The 20466-nt window shown below is 49.7% G+C and overlaps 1 protein-coding gene across 1 annotated transcript; it reads right to left on the bottom strand.

Moving 5' to 3' along the window:
• Positions 1-1098: 1098 nt before the first annotated feature.
• Positions 1099-2720, bottom strand: LOC105059673 (transcription factor bHLH93). Its single transcript, XM_010943060.4, has 4 exons — positions 2114-2720; positions 1847-2014; positions 1596-1763; positions 1099-1491 (listed from the first exon to the last, which is right to left on the bottom strand). The coding sequence occupies exons 1-4, from the start codon at positions 2654-2656 to the stop codon at positions 1405-1407; spliced, it is 966 nt and encodes a 321-aa protein (XP_010941362.1). The 5' UTR covers positions 2657-2720; the 3' UTR covers positions 1099-1404.
• Positions 2721-20466: the final 17746 nt, after the last annotated feature.

Genomic DNA, 20466 nt, shown 5'->3' with positions numbered 1-20466 from the left:
TCCTCAAACATCCCCACATCCATGCCTGGTAGGATATCTCATATGAACTTGTTATAATGGTTGGAATTATTATAGCAGTGGAAAAATATAGCATGATCAACAAACGCTGTACTTGAGAGCTTGCCCTTCTCTTCTATAATTTACAGAGAATTTCAGCATGATCTGATTGAAAATTAATGGTTCGAAGCTGAAGAGAAGCACTTACATGGATTAAATCATGGCAATGGAATATAGATATGTATCCAAGTATCTGATTTAACATGAGAAAAAAAAAGAAAGAAAGAAAGGAAGGTACGGACTTTGTAGAATAAATTATAATCTAACTAAATTATATAATTTGTATTTTTAATATTATTTGCTTAGATATTATAAATAAATAATAAGAAGATCTTGCTTGTTAAAATATTTTAGCATACAAATTTGTCATTGAAACTTTTCAATTAATTTGAAGTCATAAGAAAATATTTCATAAAGTTTTTTTAATCCCTGCATTATTGGCCAATTACTAACAAGAACATGTAGGATCAAATTTACTTATAATCAATCTTTGAAAGGGTAATCATAGAACTTCATGAGCACTAATAGTGAAAAGGCCAACAATGTTTTTATCAAGTTTAACACCCTTAAAGTATGACTAAGGATAATTGAATCAAAGATAGACAATAATTAGAATGGCAGATAATTTGAAATAATTAAATGAATAATTGAATCTGAGGGATTAAAACTTGTAACCTCCAATAAATCTGAGGGATTCAAACTTGTAACCTGCAATAAAATTGATCTCTGTGAGGTACACTTGGTTGAATTCCTTGATGTGTTATAGTCATCACATGGTGTCAAAGCTCAAAGTTGCTGGAGGTGATTGCCTCCAATTCAATTATTTATTTAATTATTCTTGGTTATCCATTATCCTGACTCTGTCTCAGTTGTTCTTTTACATACATATCTAGATTGGACATAAAGGAGATGTTAAGTTTGACATACATTGTTTGCCCTTTCTCTATCAACTCAAATTTTTAGTGTCAGTGGATTAGCCAATTGATACATCTCCGACTCGGGTACGTATCCAAAATGTATTTTTAGGCACGAGTCCAAGTGTCGCAGTAACATTGCTCTGAACAGTGTATTTGGGTGAATTATGCTCAATATTTTTACAAAAACTCTGAACATACAACCCCACATCATAAAAACATATCAATCTTATATTTAGCAGCATGTGAAGGAGAGAAACACCCACACATCGATGGCCACCTCTAACCAGTAACAAGTAATAATAACCAATTACAAGTCATAAAATAGGTGGGGAAGCTGCAAGCAACCAAATCAATTATTCCCTTCTAAGCTTCTTGACTACAGAGGTGTGCAAAAGCCCCTCAAACCTGCTCCCCCGTTGCATTATCTCTTCTACAAACACCTTCCGCCATAGCCTGCATTTCTAAACAAGGCCTGCTTTATCTCCTCAGAGTTTATTACTGCCCTCTGCTTCATATCCTAGAAAGACACCAAGATCATATTTTACAAACTAAGACACAAAAATGTGAACATAGATTCAAGTAATTAAACAACAGAAATCATGCTCAGCGTTAACATCTTACCTCAGAACAAGAAGCTTGCATTCCAAAGTCATTGAAGCAGCTAACAACACACTGCTGGATCTCTAGCCCCAGGGCCTCTAGAGTGTTCACCGTCGACAGCAGCAAACCTGGCTTCGCCGTGCAGCAAATCTCTATTCGGGTGTCGAAATCTCTCCTTTCGACATCAAACTACAAATAGAATTCACAAATTCGACTCATTTCCAAGCAATGGGCTTCAACCATAGACAAGAACAGGACTAGCTAGTACTTACCTTGGGAGAGTTCCTCACCAATATGTCATTTGGATTCAATTCCTTGAAGATGCCTAACAAATTCGGCTGCTCCGAGCCGACTTCGATCTCTTCCTGCAATCCTTTGATCCTTTCCAGCAGCTCTTTCATGTAATCTATGGTGTCACTAAGAATAGAAGTCCTATCCATCTGCCAATATAAAGATTCCAACTCTACTGTCATAAATCCAAAGCAACAAAATTTTAAAGATACACGCAGTCCAAATTTGATCCAGGATTTAAACATTACCTTGCTGATCTTTGGAACAATGGATCGAAGCATCGACAGCCGATCGTTAAGCCGCTTCCTCCGCCGTCTCTCGGCCATTAGATTCTTGGACTGCAGCCCCTCGGCTCTCCTCTTCTTCCGGTCACTGCAGCCACCCATCCCAAGAACCACCGGCGCCTCCGCCGGCGGCCCCATCTCCACCTTGCAAACAGTCTGCCCATCTCCGACCACCTCACGCCGATCACCGTGGACCACCGGGCCAACCTTGCCATCCTCCAATGGCGACTGCACCGACGACGACTGGATCTCCGGTGCTGCCGCAGCAAACCCGGCACCAAGCAGGCGGTAGACTTCGCTGAGGCAATCAAAATTGGGCTCCGCCGGCGCGGCGAGGCCTTCGAATGCTGAGAAGCTGGGAGGAACAAGGCTTTGGTTCTCGTGGAAGCAATCCAAGCTGCTTTCACTAGAGAAGAACTCATGATTCATTCCACCGGGGAGAGTGTCCCATGTCTCCCCCCTGAGAGCCAGAAGCTCTTCCAAAAACCCAAGCTCATCTAGCTCCATTTTACTCTCCAGAGCCTCAGAGACAAGCCTACAGGAAGAGAAGGGTGGTGGTGTGAGGGTGCACCTACCATAGGAATTATATATAAAACCTTTGAGGAACAATTATTCCTTCTAATTAATGAATGCAACATATGACCATTAAAATATATTAAATGGATTAGAATCTATAGATAGTTTAAGATTATGATGGAAAATCTCTCTCCTTCTCTCTCTCTCTACGATTATTTTTATCCCTGTCACTGCGATCAATCTGCAGTCTTTTTCACAGAAATCTGCGATCTTGGTGGGGTGATAATTAAATAGAATGAAAAGAGAGGTCTGACCCACGGGATTGTTTGAAACGAAAGGGACGAGGAGTGTGTCAGGTTCTTTGTACATTTAACATTCTTGTATAAGGGCATAAAAATATTGCAGGAGGGGTCACGGCGAGCTACGGAGAGGGCCATATGTTATTGGGACTGCTTGTCCTGGAGGGAGAGCCCTCTCGGGTTCGGGCCTTGGGTTTGCTCGAGGGTGCAAGTAGGGTGTGGGGAATGGCGCCTTGTTTAGGGGCCTCTCGGCTCCTCGTAGAATATTTTGGTCTAGACCTGTCTCTCGGTGGTTGCTGCTTAGGTAAACACCAGTCTCTCAATTACTTGAGAGTTGACATGTCTGATAGCCAATGCAAGTTTCATTAAGGCAATTGAAGCTCCGATAAGTATTGGCATGCACACAAATTTTTCTCTAGAAAAACATATAAACCATGATGCGTGAGTGTTCGAATGAAGAAGGCTGGTCTGATTGAATAGAAGAGATGGCCTTTGAAACCAAAATTTTGTTATGATGAGTTCCTTCAATAAATTCAAGTCTCACTATACTAATTTGTGGGTTGCAAGTATCATGACAACCTGATAATTTTTGGCTGTATTTGGAAGCGAAATAAAAAATTCAGAGTAACGTTAAATGGAGTGACCTTGATGGAAAAAGATTGGATTGATTTATTCTATACCATTTATGTAGAAGCAAATTATTTCTAGATTAAGTGAGATAATTAAATTAGGAGGAGAAAATATAAAGCATTTATGATGTAATTTTTTATAAAAAAATATCACTTCCGTCTTTTCAACACAGTTACTTTCACATGCTCAAATAACTGTTTGACTGAAAAGAGATAGAATAAATAGATTAAATAATTTTTATTTCTCCTTATTCCACTCCCAAACATGACCTTAATATTTATACAGGATTCTCAAATTATCATCTCACGTAGCTAAGAAATTTCCATGACTAAATTATTCGATCAAAGCAAATTAATAGGTAAGCATTTCGCCATGCTTATGCAACTAGATTCCCTCAACAGTGGTTATATTTGTTGTATTATGATTTATACTAAGGTAAAGCTCTTGGTCCATACATCTTAACCTCTCTTCCTTCTTTGAATTATATGCTGTTCATCCTCTCGTTCTATATTCGTCATCACAACCAATCATCACCATCTTATCATTGTCGTTCCATGTTGCTGTGGGGTTTGGCATCACAACTTGCCATGTATCTTAGTAGCAACAACCAGGTGTGAAGGCTTGGGCCAGTGGTTGGACTGGTAGGTGTTAGCCGTTTCTGGAGAAGTAACGCTTGGAGACTGGCAGGTTTTGCTCGTTTTGGTGTTAGCCGTTGCTAAATGTTCTCTAAACAATTACTGGAGTTTTAATATTGATTAACCATTAGAAGTTATGCGTACGGACTCATATGAATGAAATTGGGAAGTGTGAAGATTGGAGAACCAAGTATCATGTGTACTACCTTACTGTGCTGGATTCTGTTTGTAACCTGGAGTAGTACTTTGGTTTTCACTAAAAATAAGGGACTTGGGCACTTACGCCATGACCACGATTAACTTTTGAGGCTTTCTTTATATATATATATATATATATATATATATATATATATATATTTTATGAATCAATAGACGAATATCTCTCAATCTAGAATGGGAAGATACATGGCAATCAAGTGAATGATGGCAATGTGTACATGGTTCCTTGCATAAATGGGTTTGCTTCTTTACATATGCAATGAACCACACCAATCATGGGGCAAAAGTAGAGATGGATCCTTTTTTTTTTTGTTTTTTGAAAGGATAAGATGCATCCTTTCATAGATGAGTTGGAATGTATCATAATTTATAAGTTCATAACTTTGCATATTGTTAACGATTAATATATGGCTTCTTATTAAGTTAAGCTAAGAAAATATATATGCTAATACTCTGTCTACAAAGTATGAGACCACTGTTTTGGTGTATTTTGTTTAGATGGATCTACCTCGCTTGTATATGTCCAATCAGGCACAAACTTGAATCCACCCCTTTTAGGAGAATACAATCATCTCCAATTTCTTGTTTTTGTTATTATAATCCCAAAATCCTTTGTTGGATGGGTCACGGTTGTCTTCTCTGCTATAACACAACTCTCTACCAAACCTGTTTTAATTACTTGCCTGGGTGCAATTTGTGAACTTCCAACTCCTTTACAAAAGAATGCAACCATACACTAGTTGATCCTCTCTCTTACATAGAGTAAACATAAACTACCTTTCCAATACCAAGTCGAAACTTTCTTGACACCACAGAGACAACCGAGGTTTTATGAAGTCTTATCCAACAACAAAAACTGCAGATCTCATCATTAGCATATCTTGTGGCATCTAGAAAACTAAACCTTTGGGAATTATATCTTAGCTGTCATATTTTGGAATGCAGTGTCTCGTGGTACTTAAGACTACATGCAATGCTCGTCCTTCCTCCCATTTCGATGAATTCGATTCGAAACAAACATCTTTTTATTGAAATGATTATAGCTATGCAACGTGATCGTGAATGACAATTTTCATTAAGCTACTACCATAATATATGACAATTATCGTAACCATTCCACAACAGTCACCATCATTTTCGAAACCATGTTACCGTCATATGCGACGATGAACAACATATGCACATGAGACAACAATCACCATGGTCATTATCGAAACCATGTGACGCACTCATCATCATTGAGCAGCTACCATGTATGTGATGATCATTGTAACCACGTTAGACAACAGTAGCCATACATGGTCACGATCGAAACCGTATTAGCCCACCATGTCGGAGAATCACCGCAGAATTCCCCATCCAATGCGACGACAAGCATAACCAAGGAAGATCTAGCCGATCGGATCGTGTGTTCAGACCCAGTGACAAGACCACGAGCACGAGGACAACCAAACCAGACCCCTCTCGGCGGGCGAACCCAACGCCACGAGCCCAACGTAATCCCCTACCCGACAACGCGCGCTGGCGCGGGCAACACGCCACGAACCCACCCAAAACCGCGGCTTCCAACGGTGGTTTCCTCGTCAGCCCACAATATTCGCCTCACCACCCTCCCAAAACCACTCCCCTCTCGTTTCCTTCCCAACTCTCTCTCAAGTTCTTTGTCTCTTATTTTGGGCCCACCGGACAAAGGCCAGGACTGGAGACGGGCCAGGTCTTCCCTGCTTCCTAGGTTTCTGCGTACATACTGAGAAGGATGGGAGAGGAGGCCTACGTGCTGTACATTATGCTGCCTACTTTTTCCTTCTCTCTCCTTTCGACCTTTTGCCGTGCAATCAAACGGGAAAAAGGCCATGGCCTTCCGTAAAGGTCGCCTATCTTCACGTTTGGCTTCTTCTGCTCTCTGTTCTCTTTTTCCTTGGACTCCGTGGAGTAAAAATAAAAATGAGAAGAAGAAAGGGTGGAAGAGTTCTTTTATTCTCTTTCTTTCCAGCCTTTTTATTAGAATCGTAGCGGAGCCAACGAGGGAACCTGGGGGCGGGGTAGAAGGCAAGGAGAACACGCCACCGGAGCCAACGACCGAGCGGAAGTCGCGCGCCCGCGCGTAACGTGGGCACGTGTACACCTGGTGAGGTGCGTGCAGAGGCTCCAAGGCGGCCTTTTAGACGGGGGATTATATTAATGAAGGGGGAGGCTAAAGATGAGTATTTAGCACTCTTTGTTTGCTTTCTTGCCTGGGCGTAGTTTGAGTGGCATGGAAAGAGATGAGATTTGCAATCAAGTAGTTGCCGACCATTAGATTCTGTGGATACCAATTTGACGCGTTTACGTTAGTTTTGATCCTAGACGGCAAGGATGGTGCCCGTTGCCAATACATGATGTTGCATTCACTGCACACTCCGAGCTTTAAGCTTCACATTGCCTTTGCCCGATTGAAATACAAAATATATAAAAAATTTATATTCGAATTTGATTATTTTATTGAATATATAATATTTGCAAGAGAATGAATCAAGTTAAACATCGTATCAATATTATCTATTATTATTGGAACACAAAGAAAGCAAATTAATGAAGAAGATTGATGCACAGCCCAATGCAGGTACTAAATTGATTCCCAACGTGACGTGGAAGTCATTGATGTGAATCATTAAAAAAAGCTCATTCACGGGACGCCGCGTCAAGCACGAGGTCGGATTGGGAAGCAGGTTGGTACGTGGCTTCGGACCGCAAAGTAGCCCATTTGCTTTCGCTGGAGAACCTGTCACCCCTGTTACTTGGACGTTTGAGCTTTCGTGGCTTATTATTATTTTTTGTTTCCGCAATGGGTGGCGAGGAACTCCATACGAAAAGCTTAAAGGTCTGGGAAGCAAATTATTGGATTGATTTGCTTCCCAAAATTCTATGGCTTATATATTTCAAGAGCGGTCTGGTTATTGACATCATGTATTAAGATGAAAATCAGATTGAATATAAATAAAATATTAATATATTTATATTTATTTCATTTAATAAATATAAATATTGATATGAATATTATTCAGATGTAAAAATTTATATCCATACTTATTTTAAATAAGTACTGAAATAATTTAATTTAAATATAATTATAAATATAATTTGAATAATTAAATTTTATAATTATAGAATCAAAGATATTACTAAATAGATGATAAATCAAATTAATAATATATTTATATAGTTATATATATATATTTTAAAAATTAATAAATACTATATAAAATTATATGAAGTTATAGATGGATTCAAATACAGATTAGATAGTTGACTATCCATATCCATATTTATTTTTCTATGATAGATATAGATATATGGATATTAGTCGGATCCTCTAATTTTTATCCATATCTAGATTGATTCGGTTATGAAAATAGATTTGGATAGATATTATCCATACTATTTTTACTCCTATCACGTATGTATACTCGTGCAGAGAGAGGGAGCAATGTGCTGTCAAGTCCTTCAAGTTTGGCCTGTTAATATTGGCAGCCTGAATCCACATTTAACACAAAGAATAATTCTTTGTACACCACATATGATATACAAAGAATACATCACTCTACCTGGTTGGGCCGTATAGTCATTGCTTACTCAAATACATTTAATATCTACGGTTCTATTTTTTTATTTAAAATTTAAAATGATGAAAATATCTCTCTCTTTTAAAAAAATTATGATATCCTGTGGCCATATTATGATTTCTTATTCATAATTTAGCCATAGGATGTCATAAGGAAGGGAGGAGCAATGTCGTCATTTAAAAATTTCATAAATTTTTAATAATGAAAATATCCTTCTCTCTTTATGACTTTTGAAAAAATTATAATTTTTTATATACAGAAAATCATAATTTAACCACAGAATATCATAATATGGCTACAGGATGTCATAATTTTTTCAAAATATGAGAGACATTTTTATCATTCAAAATTTTAAATAAAAAAATAAAACTATAAATATTAAATAAATATTACAAAATGATGATTATGTGCTCCAATATGATTACGTCATGTGCTCCATATCAACTTAAATATCCTGCACATGGTGCACAAAAATTCTCTTAACACAGATTACCTGAGTGGTAAATATGTGGTTGCCCAAAGGAAGCGGTAAAGAAGTGACATGGCTGCGATGCAAGTCTTAGCACGTCCTTTTTTTTTTTTTTTTTTTTTCTTTTAATGTAAGGAAATTGACATCGAGATTTTAGTTTGCCTTCTAGCAAGAAAGGGAAACATTGTTTTCACGGCGTTTCTGTAAGCAACAAAACTATACTCATTCTGGTTTTAAGCAAGATCTAGTTCATTTAAGCTGCGCAAAAGTCGAATTCAGTTGGCTCTATTAAGTGAAGTCCTTAAATGGTTTTCTGTTTTTTCTTTTTTGAAAAGACTTCAGATTTGACTTCACCTCCTGGGAAACTGAAGTTAAAATAGTGAAACTGGAGCAGATGAAACTTCTGTTTCAAAATTTATCGCCTATTATATGATAAATCCCACAAAACGTTACTTTTCTTCATTTCCTGATGCAACTACTGTGGAGCATTCAAAATCTTACAACCGAAACATAGTATAAAATTCTACCCCCACAAAAAAAAGTATAAGAAATTTACCATTGTAACGGCAAGTCTAATGGATGAAACATAACGAAGTTGAAATAACTTTAAGGATATTTTTATCACCTCACTGGATCTGCACCTTTTGAGAATAATCCACATCATAAAATATACACTTACAATTATTTTTCCCAAGTTTAATTATTGTTTTTCTCTACATCTTGCAAGTGAATTATACGCAGCATTCTAGAAATTCATCAAATATTTTGCGAAGTTAATATTTTTTTAATGAATAGTCCAGAATTTTTGCCTTAAAGTCAAGTTCCCTACTATGATACTTGGTGCCAAGTTAACACAAATGTCACAGAAAGCCAACATGGCTGGTGAATTCCCTACCTCGCCTTCTTCAACAGGCACCATGCAGCCAGCCAGAATGAGCTACAGAAACGTTTCTGTGTACTCCTCTGTGTTACATTTGAGTAATCAAAGCTTTTATCTGTTGAGATCTGAGTTGCACTCAAGAAGGCCTCTCAAATTCTGTATGCCTAGCAATTCAACACCAGAGAGATGTGTTGGGGGATACCGACCGACCGACCGACTATCGGAGGGACCGATCGACCGACCGACTATCGGAGGGACCGATCGACCGACCGACTATCGGAGGGACCGACCGACCGACCGACCGACCATCGGAGGGCCCGATCGGCTAGCGGCCCGACCGACTAACCGATGGCCCGACGAACGACTCCGACTGGTCGATCGTAAGTCGGGCGGTAGGCCAACGGACGCCATCAGCGGCTAACCACGGCCATCCCACGGTCTATTCCCGACCGACTGAACCCAGAGGTCCGGTCGCCGACCCACTTGAAGCTCGCCGACCGACGGAGGAGCCCGACGCCACTCTGTTGGCCACCGACCTCGGGTCGGCCGACTCCACCAACCGCCGTACGGCCGCCAGACGTTGTCAGCTCTGACACGGACATGCGGCACAGTTACCTAGGGTATTGTCCCGCCGAGAGCCGGGTCAACCCTGGTGATTAGACGGCTACACGGCGGCATGATGTTTTCACGGCGGCTCTGACAGCCTACAGTGAGTTGACAGTTCCTCACTTGTCCGCGCCATTAATGACGGTGCCATACCGCGCTCCACTATATATACCGGGGAAGGCAACAGTGCAAAAGGTCGATCCGCCCGTCTCTCCCACATACGCAGGCTCGCCCCTCTCTCTCTCCCTCTCAGAGCTCTCTGTCTGCATTTCACTGTTGCCCAGTCACCTCTCTGACTTGACCGTCGGAGGGTCCCCGCCGGAGCCGCCTCCGGTCAGTGCGGACTTCCTTTTGCAGGTGCACGCTTCCCGGCGATCGGGCGACGAGGCGATTGGCCGCAACAGATTGGCGCGCCAGGTAGGGGACAGCATGACAAAGACAAGAGCTCAACGATCGAGAGTCACTGGGTCGGCCAGGCGCTCTTCCCGCCGAGAAGAAGCCTCCCCGCCCCCACCGGCGGCGGAGCCTAGCTCTCCGCGCCCTGCAGTGACCACGGAGGCCCAGATTGCGGCCATCGTACGGCAGATGACCGTACTGACCGACGCAGTCAAAAGCCTCCAGCAACAACCGGCGGCCCGACCCATGCCTTCTAGGAGCAGCCGCCGACGGCCGCGCCGACCCCTGTCGCCTCCATGCGAGCGCTCCCAACAGCGCTCCCACGGAGAGGAGGAGGGCGACCACGGTGCGACGACCGACGGTCCCAGCGGCCCTCTCCTTCCCCGTTGGAACGGGCGAGGAAGGAAAAGCGGCCGCGCACACCGTCGGCCTCTCTTCAGAATCCTCCGGAGGCTCCACCCTGGGGTCTCCCAGCATCGACGAGCGGACGACTACGAGCGACGGTTCGAGGAGATCGACCGCCGCTCGCCCAACTGCAGATGGACGGCCAGAAGTCTTCGAACGACGTCGACTTCCAGACCGCCCAGCCTCTCTCTCGACTGGTCCTCGATGAGCCGATTCCCAGTCGGTTCAAAATGCCGAACGTGGAGCCATACGACGGCTCCACCGACCCAGTCGACCACCTCGAGAGCTAAAAGCTCTCATGACGATTCAAGGGGCAACCGACGCTCTTTTTTGCATCGGCTTCCCCGCCACACTTCGTAAGGCTGCCAGGGCTTGGTACTCCGGTCTTCGATCGGGCAGTATCCATTCCTTCGCGCAGCTCGAGCACTCGTTCGTGGCCCATTTCAGCACTAGCCGAAAGCCGCCGCGAACGTCGGATAGCCTTTTCTCCCTCAAGCAGGGGGAAAACGAGGCGCTCCGGCACTTCGTGGCGCGATTCAACGCGGCCACGCTCGAGGTCCGGGACCTCAACGAGGACATGGCAGTTTCAGCCATGAAGCGGGGTCTGAGGTCGTCCCGATTTACTTATTCTCTGGACAAGACCCTCCCCCGAACATACGCCGAGCTACTGGAACGCGCATACAAGTATATGCGCGCGGACGAAGGAGCGTCCGACCGACGCTTGGTCGAGCCCAGGGGTCCGAAGGAGAAGCGAAGAAAAGGTCGGGAGCCCGCCGAACCAAGCAGGCCCCCGGCCGGTAGTCGGCTTTCTCCACCCCGACAGATCCAAAAATCACCCCACCGACAGACTCCGAGGTCGGTGCGTCCCAGGTATGACTCCTACACTCCTCTCTCCGCTCCCCGTGCGCAGATCTTGATGGAGATCGAAGGGAAAGAATACCTGCGACGGCCTCCGCCTCTGAAGGCAAAGGGCCTCGACCATCGGAAGTACTGCCGGTTCCATCGGAGCCACGGCCACGACACCGAGCGATGCATCCAGTTGAAGGATGAGATCGAAAATCTCATCCGCCGAGGGTATCTCGGCAAGTTCCGAAAGGGTCCGCCGACCCGACCGATTGCCGATCGACGCCCCCAGCCGACTGAAGAGGCGCCGACTAATCAGCCGACGGCTGGAGTCATCAATATGATCTCCAAGCGGCTGGGATCGGGGACGTCTACAGGGGGGGAGCCGACGAAAAAGCCGCGCCCGGACGACGTGATTACCTTCTCGGAAGACGACGTTCGGGGCATCCAGACTCCCCACGACGACGCTGTTGTTGTGTCGGCGACAATAGCCAATTATGATGTAAAACGAATTTTTGTTGATAATGGAAGTTCGACAAATGTTTTGTTTTACTCGACCTTCTCCCGAATGCGACTACCGACTGATCGACTCAGTAGGGTTTCCACGCCCTTGATCGGCTTTGCCGGAGACACCGTCACGACAGAAGGAGAAATCACCCTGCCCGTGACGGTCGGTACCGAACCACGGCAAAGAACGGCCTCCCTCATTTTCGCGGTCGTCCAAGTTCCTTCGGCCTACAACGCCATACTCGGGCGACCCGGACTGAACGCCTTCGGGGCGATCGTCTCGACGTACCATCTCCTTGTTCGATTCCCGACTAAAAACGGAGTCGGGGAGATGCGCGGAGATCAACAGCTCGCCCGACGATGCTTTCAAATCTCCGCCCAAAGCGACGAGACAAAGGGTCCCCTGACAATTGACAAACTGGATCAACGGGAGGAGGAAGAGCGGGGTTCGCCGGCCGAGCGGCTCGAGGCGATCCCGGTGGGAGAAAATCCCGACAGAAAAGTTTGGATCGGGTCTCAATTGCCCGACGCCGAACGCCACCGACTGGCGGGCTGCTGACGGCCAACGCCGAGTATTCGCATGGTCGGCAGCAGATATGTCGGGCATCCCTCCAGAAACAATGACTCACCGACTCAACATCGACCCGACAATGAAGCCGGTGAGGCAGAAGAAAAGGTCCTTCGCCCCAGAGAGGCAGAAGGCCATTGACGAAGAAGTGGACAAACTGCTCGAGGCGGGCTTCATTCGGGAATCCACGTATCCCGATTGGCTCGCCAATGTCGTCATGGTCAAGAAAGCCAACGGGAAATGGAGAATCTGCATCGATTATACCGACCTCAACCGAGCATGCCCGAAGGATAGCTTTCCACTCCCGAAGATCGACCAGCTGGTGGATGCGACGTCCGGATTTCGACTGCTCAGCTTCATGGACGCCTTCGCCGGGTACAATCAGATCCGGATGGCGCCAGAAGACGAGGAGCACACCGCGTTCGTAACCCCCAAGGGCCTCTACTGCTATCGGGTGATGCCCTTTGGATTGAAGAACGCCGGCGCCACCTACCAGCGACTCGTCAACAAGGTCTTCAAAGACCAGATCGGGCGTAACATGGAGGTATACGTGGACGACATGCTGGTAAAGAGCACGCAGATCCCGGACCATGTTCAGGATCTCGAGGAGACCTTCCGCACCCTTCGACGACACCGAATGAAGCTCAACCCGACCAAATGCGCCTTCGGGGTGACCTCGGGGAAGTTCCTCGGATTCCTCGTTTCTCAAGGGGGATCGAGGCCAACCCTGAGAAAATAAAGGCGATCCTCGACATGCGTCATCCGAACACCAAGAGGAGGTCCAACAACTGAACGGGAGAATCGTCGCTCTTAGCCGATTCATTTCCCGGTCAGCTGAAAGGTGCCTCCCGTTCTTCAAAACCCTGCGCCAGGCGAACGGTTTCTCTTGGTCGGATGAATGCGAACAGGCCTTTGAAGACCTGAAGAGGTACTTGGCTTCCCCGCCGCTGCTCGTAAAGCCACAGATCGGGGAGACCTTGTATCTCTACTTGGCCACGTCTTCTGAGGCGATCAGTTCGGTGCTCGTTCGGGAAAACGAGTGCCGAACCCATCAGCCCATCTACTACATCAGCAAAGTGCTCCACGGCGCCGAAGCCAGATACTCGGAGACGGAAAAGATGGTCTTCGCCCTGACCGTCTCCGCGCAACGGCTCCGACCATACTTCCAGGCCCATGCCATCGTGGTACTCACCAATCAGCCCCTGAGGGCCGTGCTGCGCCGACCCGACACATCCGGACGGCTCGCTAAGTGGGCAATGAAGCTTAGCGAGTTCGACATTCAGTACCGCCAAGGCCTGCCTTGAAGGCTCAGGTCTTGGCCGACTTCATCGCCGAATGCCCGACGACCGACCAGAGGTCGGGAGCTGAAGGCCCGGGACGAGATTCGGTCTCTGAGCCGGACCCGATCTCCACCTGGGTACTTCACATCGACGGAGCCTCCAACGCTCAGGGAAGCGGGGCCGGGCTCCTGCTCACGAATTCGGATGGGGTAGTCACCGAATACGCCCTCCGGTTCGATTTCAAGGCCTCCAACAATCAAGCCGAATACGAGGCACTCCTCGCGGGCTTAAGGATGGCAAGGAATTGGGCGTCGACAGCCTTCGGGCATTCTCCGACTCTCAGCTGATCGTGGGGCAGGTCAAGGGCGACTTCGAGGCGCGAGATCCGACCATGATCAAGTATCTTCAGAAGGTAAAGGATCTCGTGGCCCGCTTCGTGCATTTCGAGATCTCCCACGTCCCCAGGACGGAGAACGCCCGTGCCGACGCTCTCTCTAGGTTGGCAACGTCGGCCTACGATTCTTTGGGTCGGACGTTTGTCGAAAACCTTCAACAACCGAGCATCGATCGGACCGAAGAAGTGCAGCAGCTAACGTCTGAACCAAGTTGGATGGACCCGATCGTCCGGTACCTGTCCGACGGGACCAGTCCCGAAGATCCCGCGGAGGCCAGGCGACTTCGATGGTCGGCGTCACAATATGTGATCATGGACGGCCGACTCTACAAGAGGTCGTTCTCCCTCCCTCTGCTCAGGTGCTTGGGACCGACCGACGCTGACTACGCTCTCCGAGAGGTTCACGAAGGAATTTGTGGGAATCACTTGGGGGGCAAGTCCTTAGCCTTCAAGGTCTTGCGACAGGGCTACTACTGGCCGACCATGAGGAAGGATGCGGCAGAGTTGGTCCGAAGGTGCGAGCCATGCCAGAAGTATGCCAATATTCAGCACCAACCGGCCAGCCAAATCGCTCCCATTATCGCTCCATGGCCCTTCGCTCAGTGGGGAGTCGACATTCTCGGCCCTTTCCCACCGGCGTCGGGCCAAAGGAAGTTCATCGTTGTCGCCATCGACTACTTCACGAAGTGGGTCGAGGCCGAGCCCTTGGCGCAGATCACCGAGCGGAAGATGGAGGACTTCGTCCAAAAGTCCATCATCTTCAGGTTCGGATTGCCGCACACTATCATCACCGACAACGGACGGCAATTCGACAACCAAGACTTCAAGGACTTCTGCGCCAGGTTCCACATCCGTCATCGACTAACTTCAGTCGGGCACCCACAGTCCAATGGTGAGGTTGAGGTGACGAACCGAACCTTGCTCCATGGACTCAAGACCCGACTGAACGAAGCCAAGGGCCTCTGGGTCGACGAGCTGGGCTCCGTCCTGTGGGCTTACCGAACGACCCCCCGCGTCCCAACCGGAGAGTCGCCGTTCAGTTTGGCCTACGGGACAGAAGCCGTGATCCCGCTCGAGATCGGCCTGCCATCTTCAAGGGTCGAGCAGTACCGCGAGCCGGACAACTCCGAAAGCCGGAGAGCCGACCTAGATCTTCTCCCCGAACTGCGAGATGAGGCTCAAATTCGAATGGCCTCCTACCGACAGAGGGTTGCCCGGTACTACAATGCCAAGGTCAGACTAAAGCTCTTTAAACCTGGCGACCTAGTCTTGAGGAAGGCGGAGGTGTCGAAGCCCTTGGACCAAGGGAAGTTGGCTCCCAACTGGGAAGGACCCTACAAAGTTACTGACACCTTCGGGCCGAGGGCTTACCGGCTGGAGACCCTTGAGGGGAAGCCCATTCCCCGGACTTGGAACGCCGACAACTTGAAGCTGTATTACCAGTGAATTCTGTAATTCAATCGTTGGAATACAAGTTCGGTTTGAAAAATCGGAGTTCTAACCTTTCGACTACTGGTCGGCGCTCAGCCCCGACGCATCGACGCGGACCTGGCACCGACGACACTTCGGCCCCTTACACGGACCGATGCATCTACGATGACGGGAGTTTGTACTCCTTCTACGGTCGAATTTTCGGGCATATCCGTCGGCCGACTGATCGATCGGGCCCCGACCGAAGAAAGGCTAAAAGCCCACGCGGCTGTAGCCGCAACATTCCGACCAGGCTACGGCCGGTCGAGGGATATTCGGCTTACCACCGTCTATCACATGACGCGACCTTAGTCGCACCCACTACTCGCCGACCGACCTACGGCCGGCTGAACGACACTCGGCTTGCCACCGTCTGTCAAAAGACGCGAAACCCGACTTACTATCATGCCCCCGACACTGCGCCGGATGATGACCGGCTAAGTGCATCTACGGAGGTCCGGCTTCCGAACCTTCACTAGGTTCGGTCGGCTCCCTACTTGACAGATACGCCCGAACGGCGACTACAATTTTCGGAAACCGACCTAAAGTCGGGACACAAGCTACTTCGGAGCTATGCAAGCCGGTCAAGTCCTACCGACTTGCCCGAGTTGGCGACTTCTCTAAGTTGGCGACTAGGGTTCCACATTACAGCGATAAGAAACATTGCAAACAAGAAGCAAAAGAGAAGACAATTTTACTCATTGATCAAAAAACATTACAAAGTCGGGCCGAAGCCCGATTACATGTGTTTTCAAAAAAGACAAAATAAAGATGGTCGGCGGCGCCGATCACCCGTCCTGATCGATCTCTTCGACCGACGGAGGATCAGGGATGATCGGCGTCTCGGCCATAAGCAACGATTGATCGGCTGTCGAGAGATGAGCTTCGGTCGATAAAGGAACTTCCGCCGGCTCCGGGACGGCTTCCTCCACCACGACGCGCCTCCCGACGGATGGTCGGCCATTTCTTCCGTTCCTTCTTCTTCGGCTTCTTCCTCGGCGAACAGCGGGACGACTCGGCTGACGTCCACCTCCGGGTACAAGGCATGGACGGCATCCCGACCATCCTCGAACCCGACCCGGTAGGAGGCGAAGCCCGATTCGAGCATCTCCTCCTTGTACCGGTCGGAGGCCCGGAAGTCCTCAACCGCACGATCGGCCGACTCCCTCGCCGACCGTGCCTCGTCCTCAGTGTGGGCCAGCTCCTCCTTCGCCAACTCCGCCTCGGCCCTGGCAATTTCGGCGTCGATTTGGGCGATGGACAAGTCCTCTTCGGTTTCCGCGAGCTTCCCCAGGCTGACCCGAAGTTGCTCGCGTTCCCCTTGGAGTTCGGAGGTGGCACTGTCCCGTTCGCGTCGAAGACGACGCACTACCCGACCTTTGTGCTTGGCCTCCTTCTTGGCCGACTTTAGTTCGGCCATGAGCCGGGAGACCTCGTCCGTCAACTTGGCCTCCCGATCGACCGACTCCTGCAGTTGGTCGACTAGTCTCCCTCTCTCGGCCTCGGCCGCTGCCGACCTTTCCTTGAAGGCTGCCCTAACGTCGCCGAATCTTCGGTATCCGGCCTCCAGCTCGGACATGGTGAAGATCAACTGCCGACAGAAAGAAGCCTTGTCAGAATTATGTGGCAAACGAAAATTCTTCTAAGGTAAAAGGTGACGCGAAGCTTACCTCCACCATCGACGGGTAGAACCGCGACAGCATCTCGGTCACCTGCCGAGACCGCAACGACTGAACGTCGGTAGGGAGGAGGATCCCCTGGCACAACCTCCTCGCAAGGTTGTGATCGGCCAAGGCCGATGCACCCTCGGGGTAGTATGCGCTAGGGGGCATTGATCTCTCCTCCTCCGAGGGCTCCATCGGGGCTTTCCCCCGATCAGCTGCCCCGACCGACGGGGCTGGCAGCGATGGGACGCTGGAGTTTGACCCGGCGCCCCCCGTTGCGCCGGCGGACGCCTCCGGACGATGTTCGGCTTCCCGAACGACGTCCGGCTCCGCCCGCGGCGGCGAAACCGCCGACACTCCTTCGGCCACTTCCTCGGCCGGCCTCTCCCCGACTCGCCTCTCCTCCACTCGGACGGTCGGAGCCGCGAGGGCTATGATTGGCTCCGACCCCTCGGTCGCCGACGCTTCCACGGTCGGCGGAACTGGCGCTGATCTCTTGGAAGGGCGCGAAGGGCCAGCGCCCGACGCTTGCCTCTTCCTCGCGGCGGCAAAATGACGAATTTCGGCGTCGGTCGGCCTCATCCTTGGCGGTGTCCCTGCAAAACCTACCAATGTCAGAGGCCGGACCAGAACTACCCTAAAGCCGAATAAAAAGAAAAAGCTGGGGAATCGGACGATACCTATTCGGGGGACCAGACTCAGGCCAGCATCATAGAGAGCTTGCTCGGTAACAAGCTCCCTCTGCTTCGGGACCGACATATCTTTGAGTCGGTGGAAGTCCTCCCGGTCGTCCACGTCGACCCGACTGTTGTCGTTGGCCTCAGTTCGGGGTGCACCCCAGCGAGAAGGAAAGCCCCAAGAGGAGGAAGAGGAAACAAAGAAAAACTGGTTCTTCCATCCATGAATGGACGATGGAAGACCGGTTATGAAGGCAAGACCCTTCCGGGGATTGAAGAGCCACCACCCTCGGGCTTTAGGGTGGGGTCGGAGCACAAAGAAGGCCCGGAAGAGGGAAACGCGAGGGTTGGTCGGCAAGAGCTGACACAACAGCGCGAAAGAAATGATTAGCCGGACAGAGTTCGGCGCCAGTTGCGCCGGACAGAGTCCGTAGTAATCAAGCAGATTCCGGACGAACTCCGGAATCGGAAGTCGAAGACCCGCACGAAGGTCCTCAACGTACAGCGCCAGGTCGCCGGGCGGAGGGTGGTTGACCCGACCGCCGGCCCCTGGAGCATAGAGCCGAAACTGCTCCGGGATGCGATAATGCTCCCGAAGCTGATCGACGTTCGGCCCCGAAAGCGAGGAGGCCTCATCTTCCGGAGCCGATCGGGTGTCGTCGGTCGGGTTTCCCGACCGAGCTCCCTGAGTCGGTTTCCTGGTCATTGTGCAGGAACCGAAAGAAGAGAAGAAAGCAAGAAGGGGAAGGAGGACCACGAACCCGATGGACCCTCCGGAGGTAGAGAAGAACTCTGCCCGCGACGACCGAGAAATCGCCCGGACAGAGTTTCCCCAGCAAATGGCAAATGTGGGTCAGGGTCCGGGAGGTCCTATATATATAGGGCCGACCGACGGCCGAGATGCTCCCGCCCCGACCAAGGTCCTCCGGATGCGCGACGCGTGGCGCCCGCGGATTGGCTAAGGATTCGGCGCGCTTCGCCCCGGGGCGCCCGCACCGCCCGCATTAAATGCCGGAGCGGGCGCCGGCCAACCACCTTGACACGCGGCGCGCGGGGGTTGGCTCCGCAGTCGGCCGCCCGCGCCGGTCCGCGTTCCCGATGGGACGCCTCACCCACGATCGGCGCCGAATAATCCGATCGACTGACGCCGTATCGTCCGGCACCCGATCTTCTGACACCGACGTGACGACTGGCGACGACAAGACGCGGCGTCCGGCACTGAACGCCGGCGCGACTTCTGGCATCAACCAGACGTTCGGATCTCTCGGGGTTCGTGAGGTGTCAGACAACGGATCAGCCGGCGGTACGGTCGGATCTGCGCATGCGACAAATCCACTCCCAGTCGTCCGGTCCTGCTACCCGAATGAAGGCACCGGCCAGCTTCCCACCCGACTTAGGAGTGGAGGGGGGCAACTGTTGGGGGATACCGACCGACCGACTATCGGAGGGACCGACCGACCGACCGACTATCGGAGGGACCGACCGACCGACCGACCGACCATCGGAGGGCCCGATCGGCTAGCGGCCCGACCGACTAACCGATGGCCCGACGAACGACTCCGACTGGTCGATCGTAAGTCGGGCGGTAGGCCAACGGACGCCATCAGCGGCTAACCACGGCCATCCCACGGTCTATTCCCGACCGACTGAACCCAGAGGTCCGGTCGCCGACCCACTTGAAGCTCGCCGACCGACGGAGGAGCCCGACGCCACTCTGTTGGCCACCGACCTCGGGTCGGCCGACTCCACCAACCGCCGTACGGCCGCCAGACGTTGTCAGCTCTGACACGGACATGCGGCACAGTTACCTAGGGTATTGTCCCGCCGAGAGCCGGGTCAACCCTGGTGATTAGACGGCTACACGGCGGCATGATGTTTTCACGGCGGCTCTGACAGCCTACAGTGAGTTGACAGTTCCTCACTTGTCCGCGCCATTAATGACGGTGCCATACCGCGCTCCACTATATATACCGGGGAAGGCAACAGTGCAAGAGGTCGATCCGCCCGTCTCTCCCACATACGCAGGCTCGCTCCTCTCTCTCTCTTTCTCCCTCTCAGAGCTCTCTGTCTGCATTTTACTGTTGCCCAGTCACCTCTCTGACTTGACCGTCGGAGGGTCCCCGCCGGAGCCGCCTCCGGTCAGTGCGGACTTCCTTTTGCAGGTGCACGCTTCCCGGCGATCGGGCGACGAGGCGATTGGCCGCAACAAGTAGTATTTCCATATGATTTTGATGGAATGAAATCCAATTCCTAATGA

The sequence above is a fragment of the Elaeis guineensis genome, chromosome 16 (genome assembly GCF_000442705.2).
Source record: "Elaeis guineensis isolate ETL-2024a chromosome 16, EG11, whole genome shotgun sequence".
Classification (NCBI taxonomy): Eukaryota; Viridiplantae; Streptophyta; class Magnoliopsida; order Arecales; family Arecaceae; genus Elaeis; species Elaeis guineensis.
This window is presented reverse-complemented; position numbering and strand designations above follow the sequence as displayed.

Bases quoted from the DNA above. Each gene is read 5' to 3' on its own strand.
- LOC105059673 (XM_010943060.4), bottom strand. From the start codon at position 2,656: ATGGAGCTAGATGAGCTTGGGTTTTTGGAAGAGCTTCTGGCTCTCAGG. The intron at 2,015-2,113 runs GTAATGTTTAAA...TTATATTGGCAG, and splicing joins TTGTTCCAAAGATCAGCAAG to ATGGATAGGACTTCTATTCT. The intron at 1,764-1,846 runs GTAAGTACTAGC...TTCTATTTGTAG, and splicing joins TGGTGAGGAACTCTCCCAAG to TTTGATGTCGAAAGGAGAGA.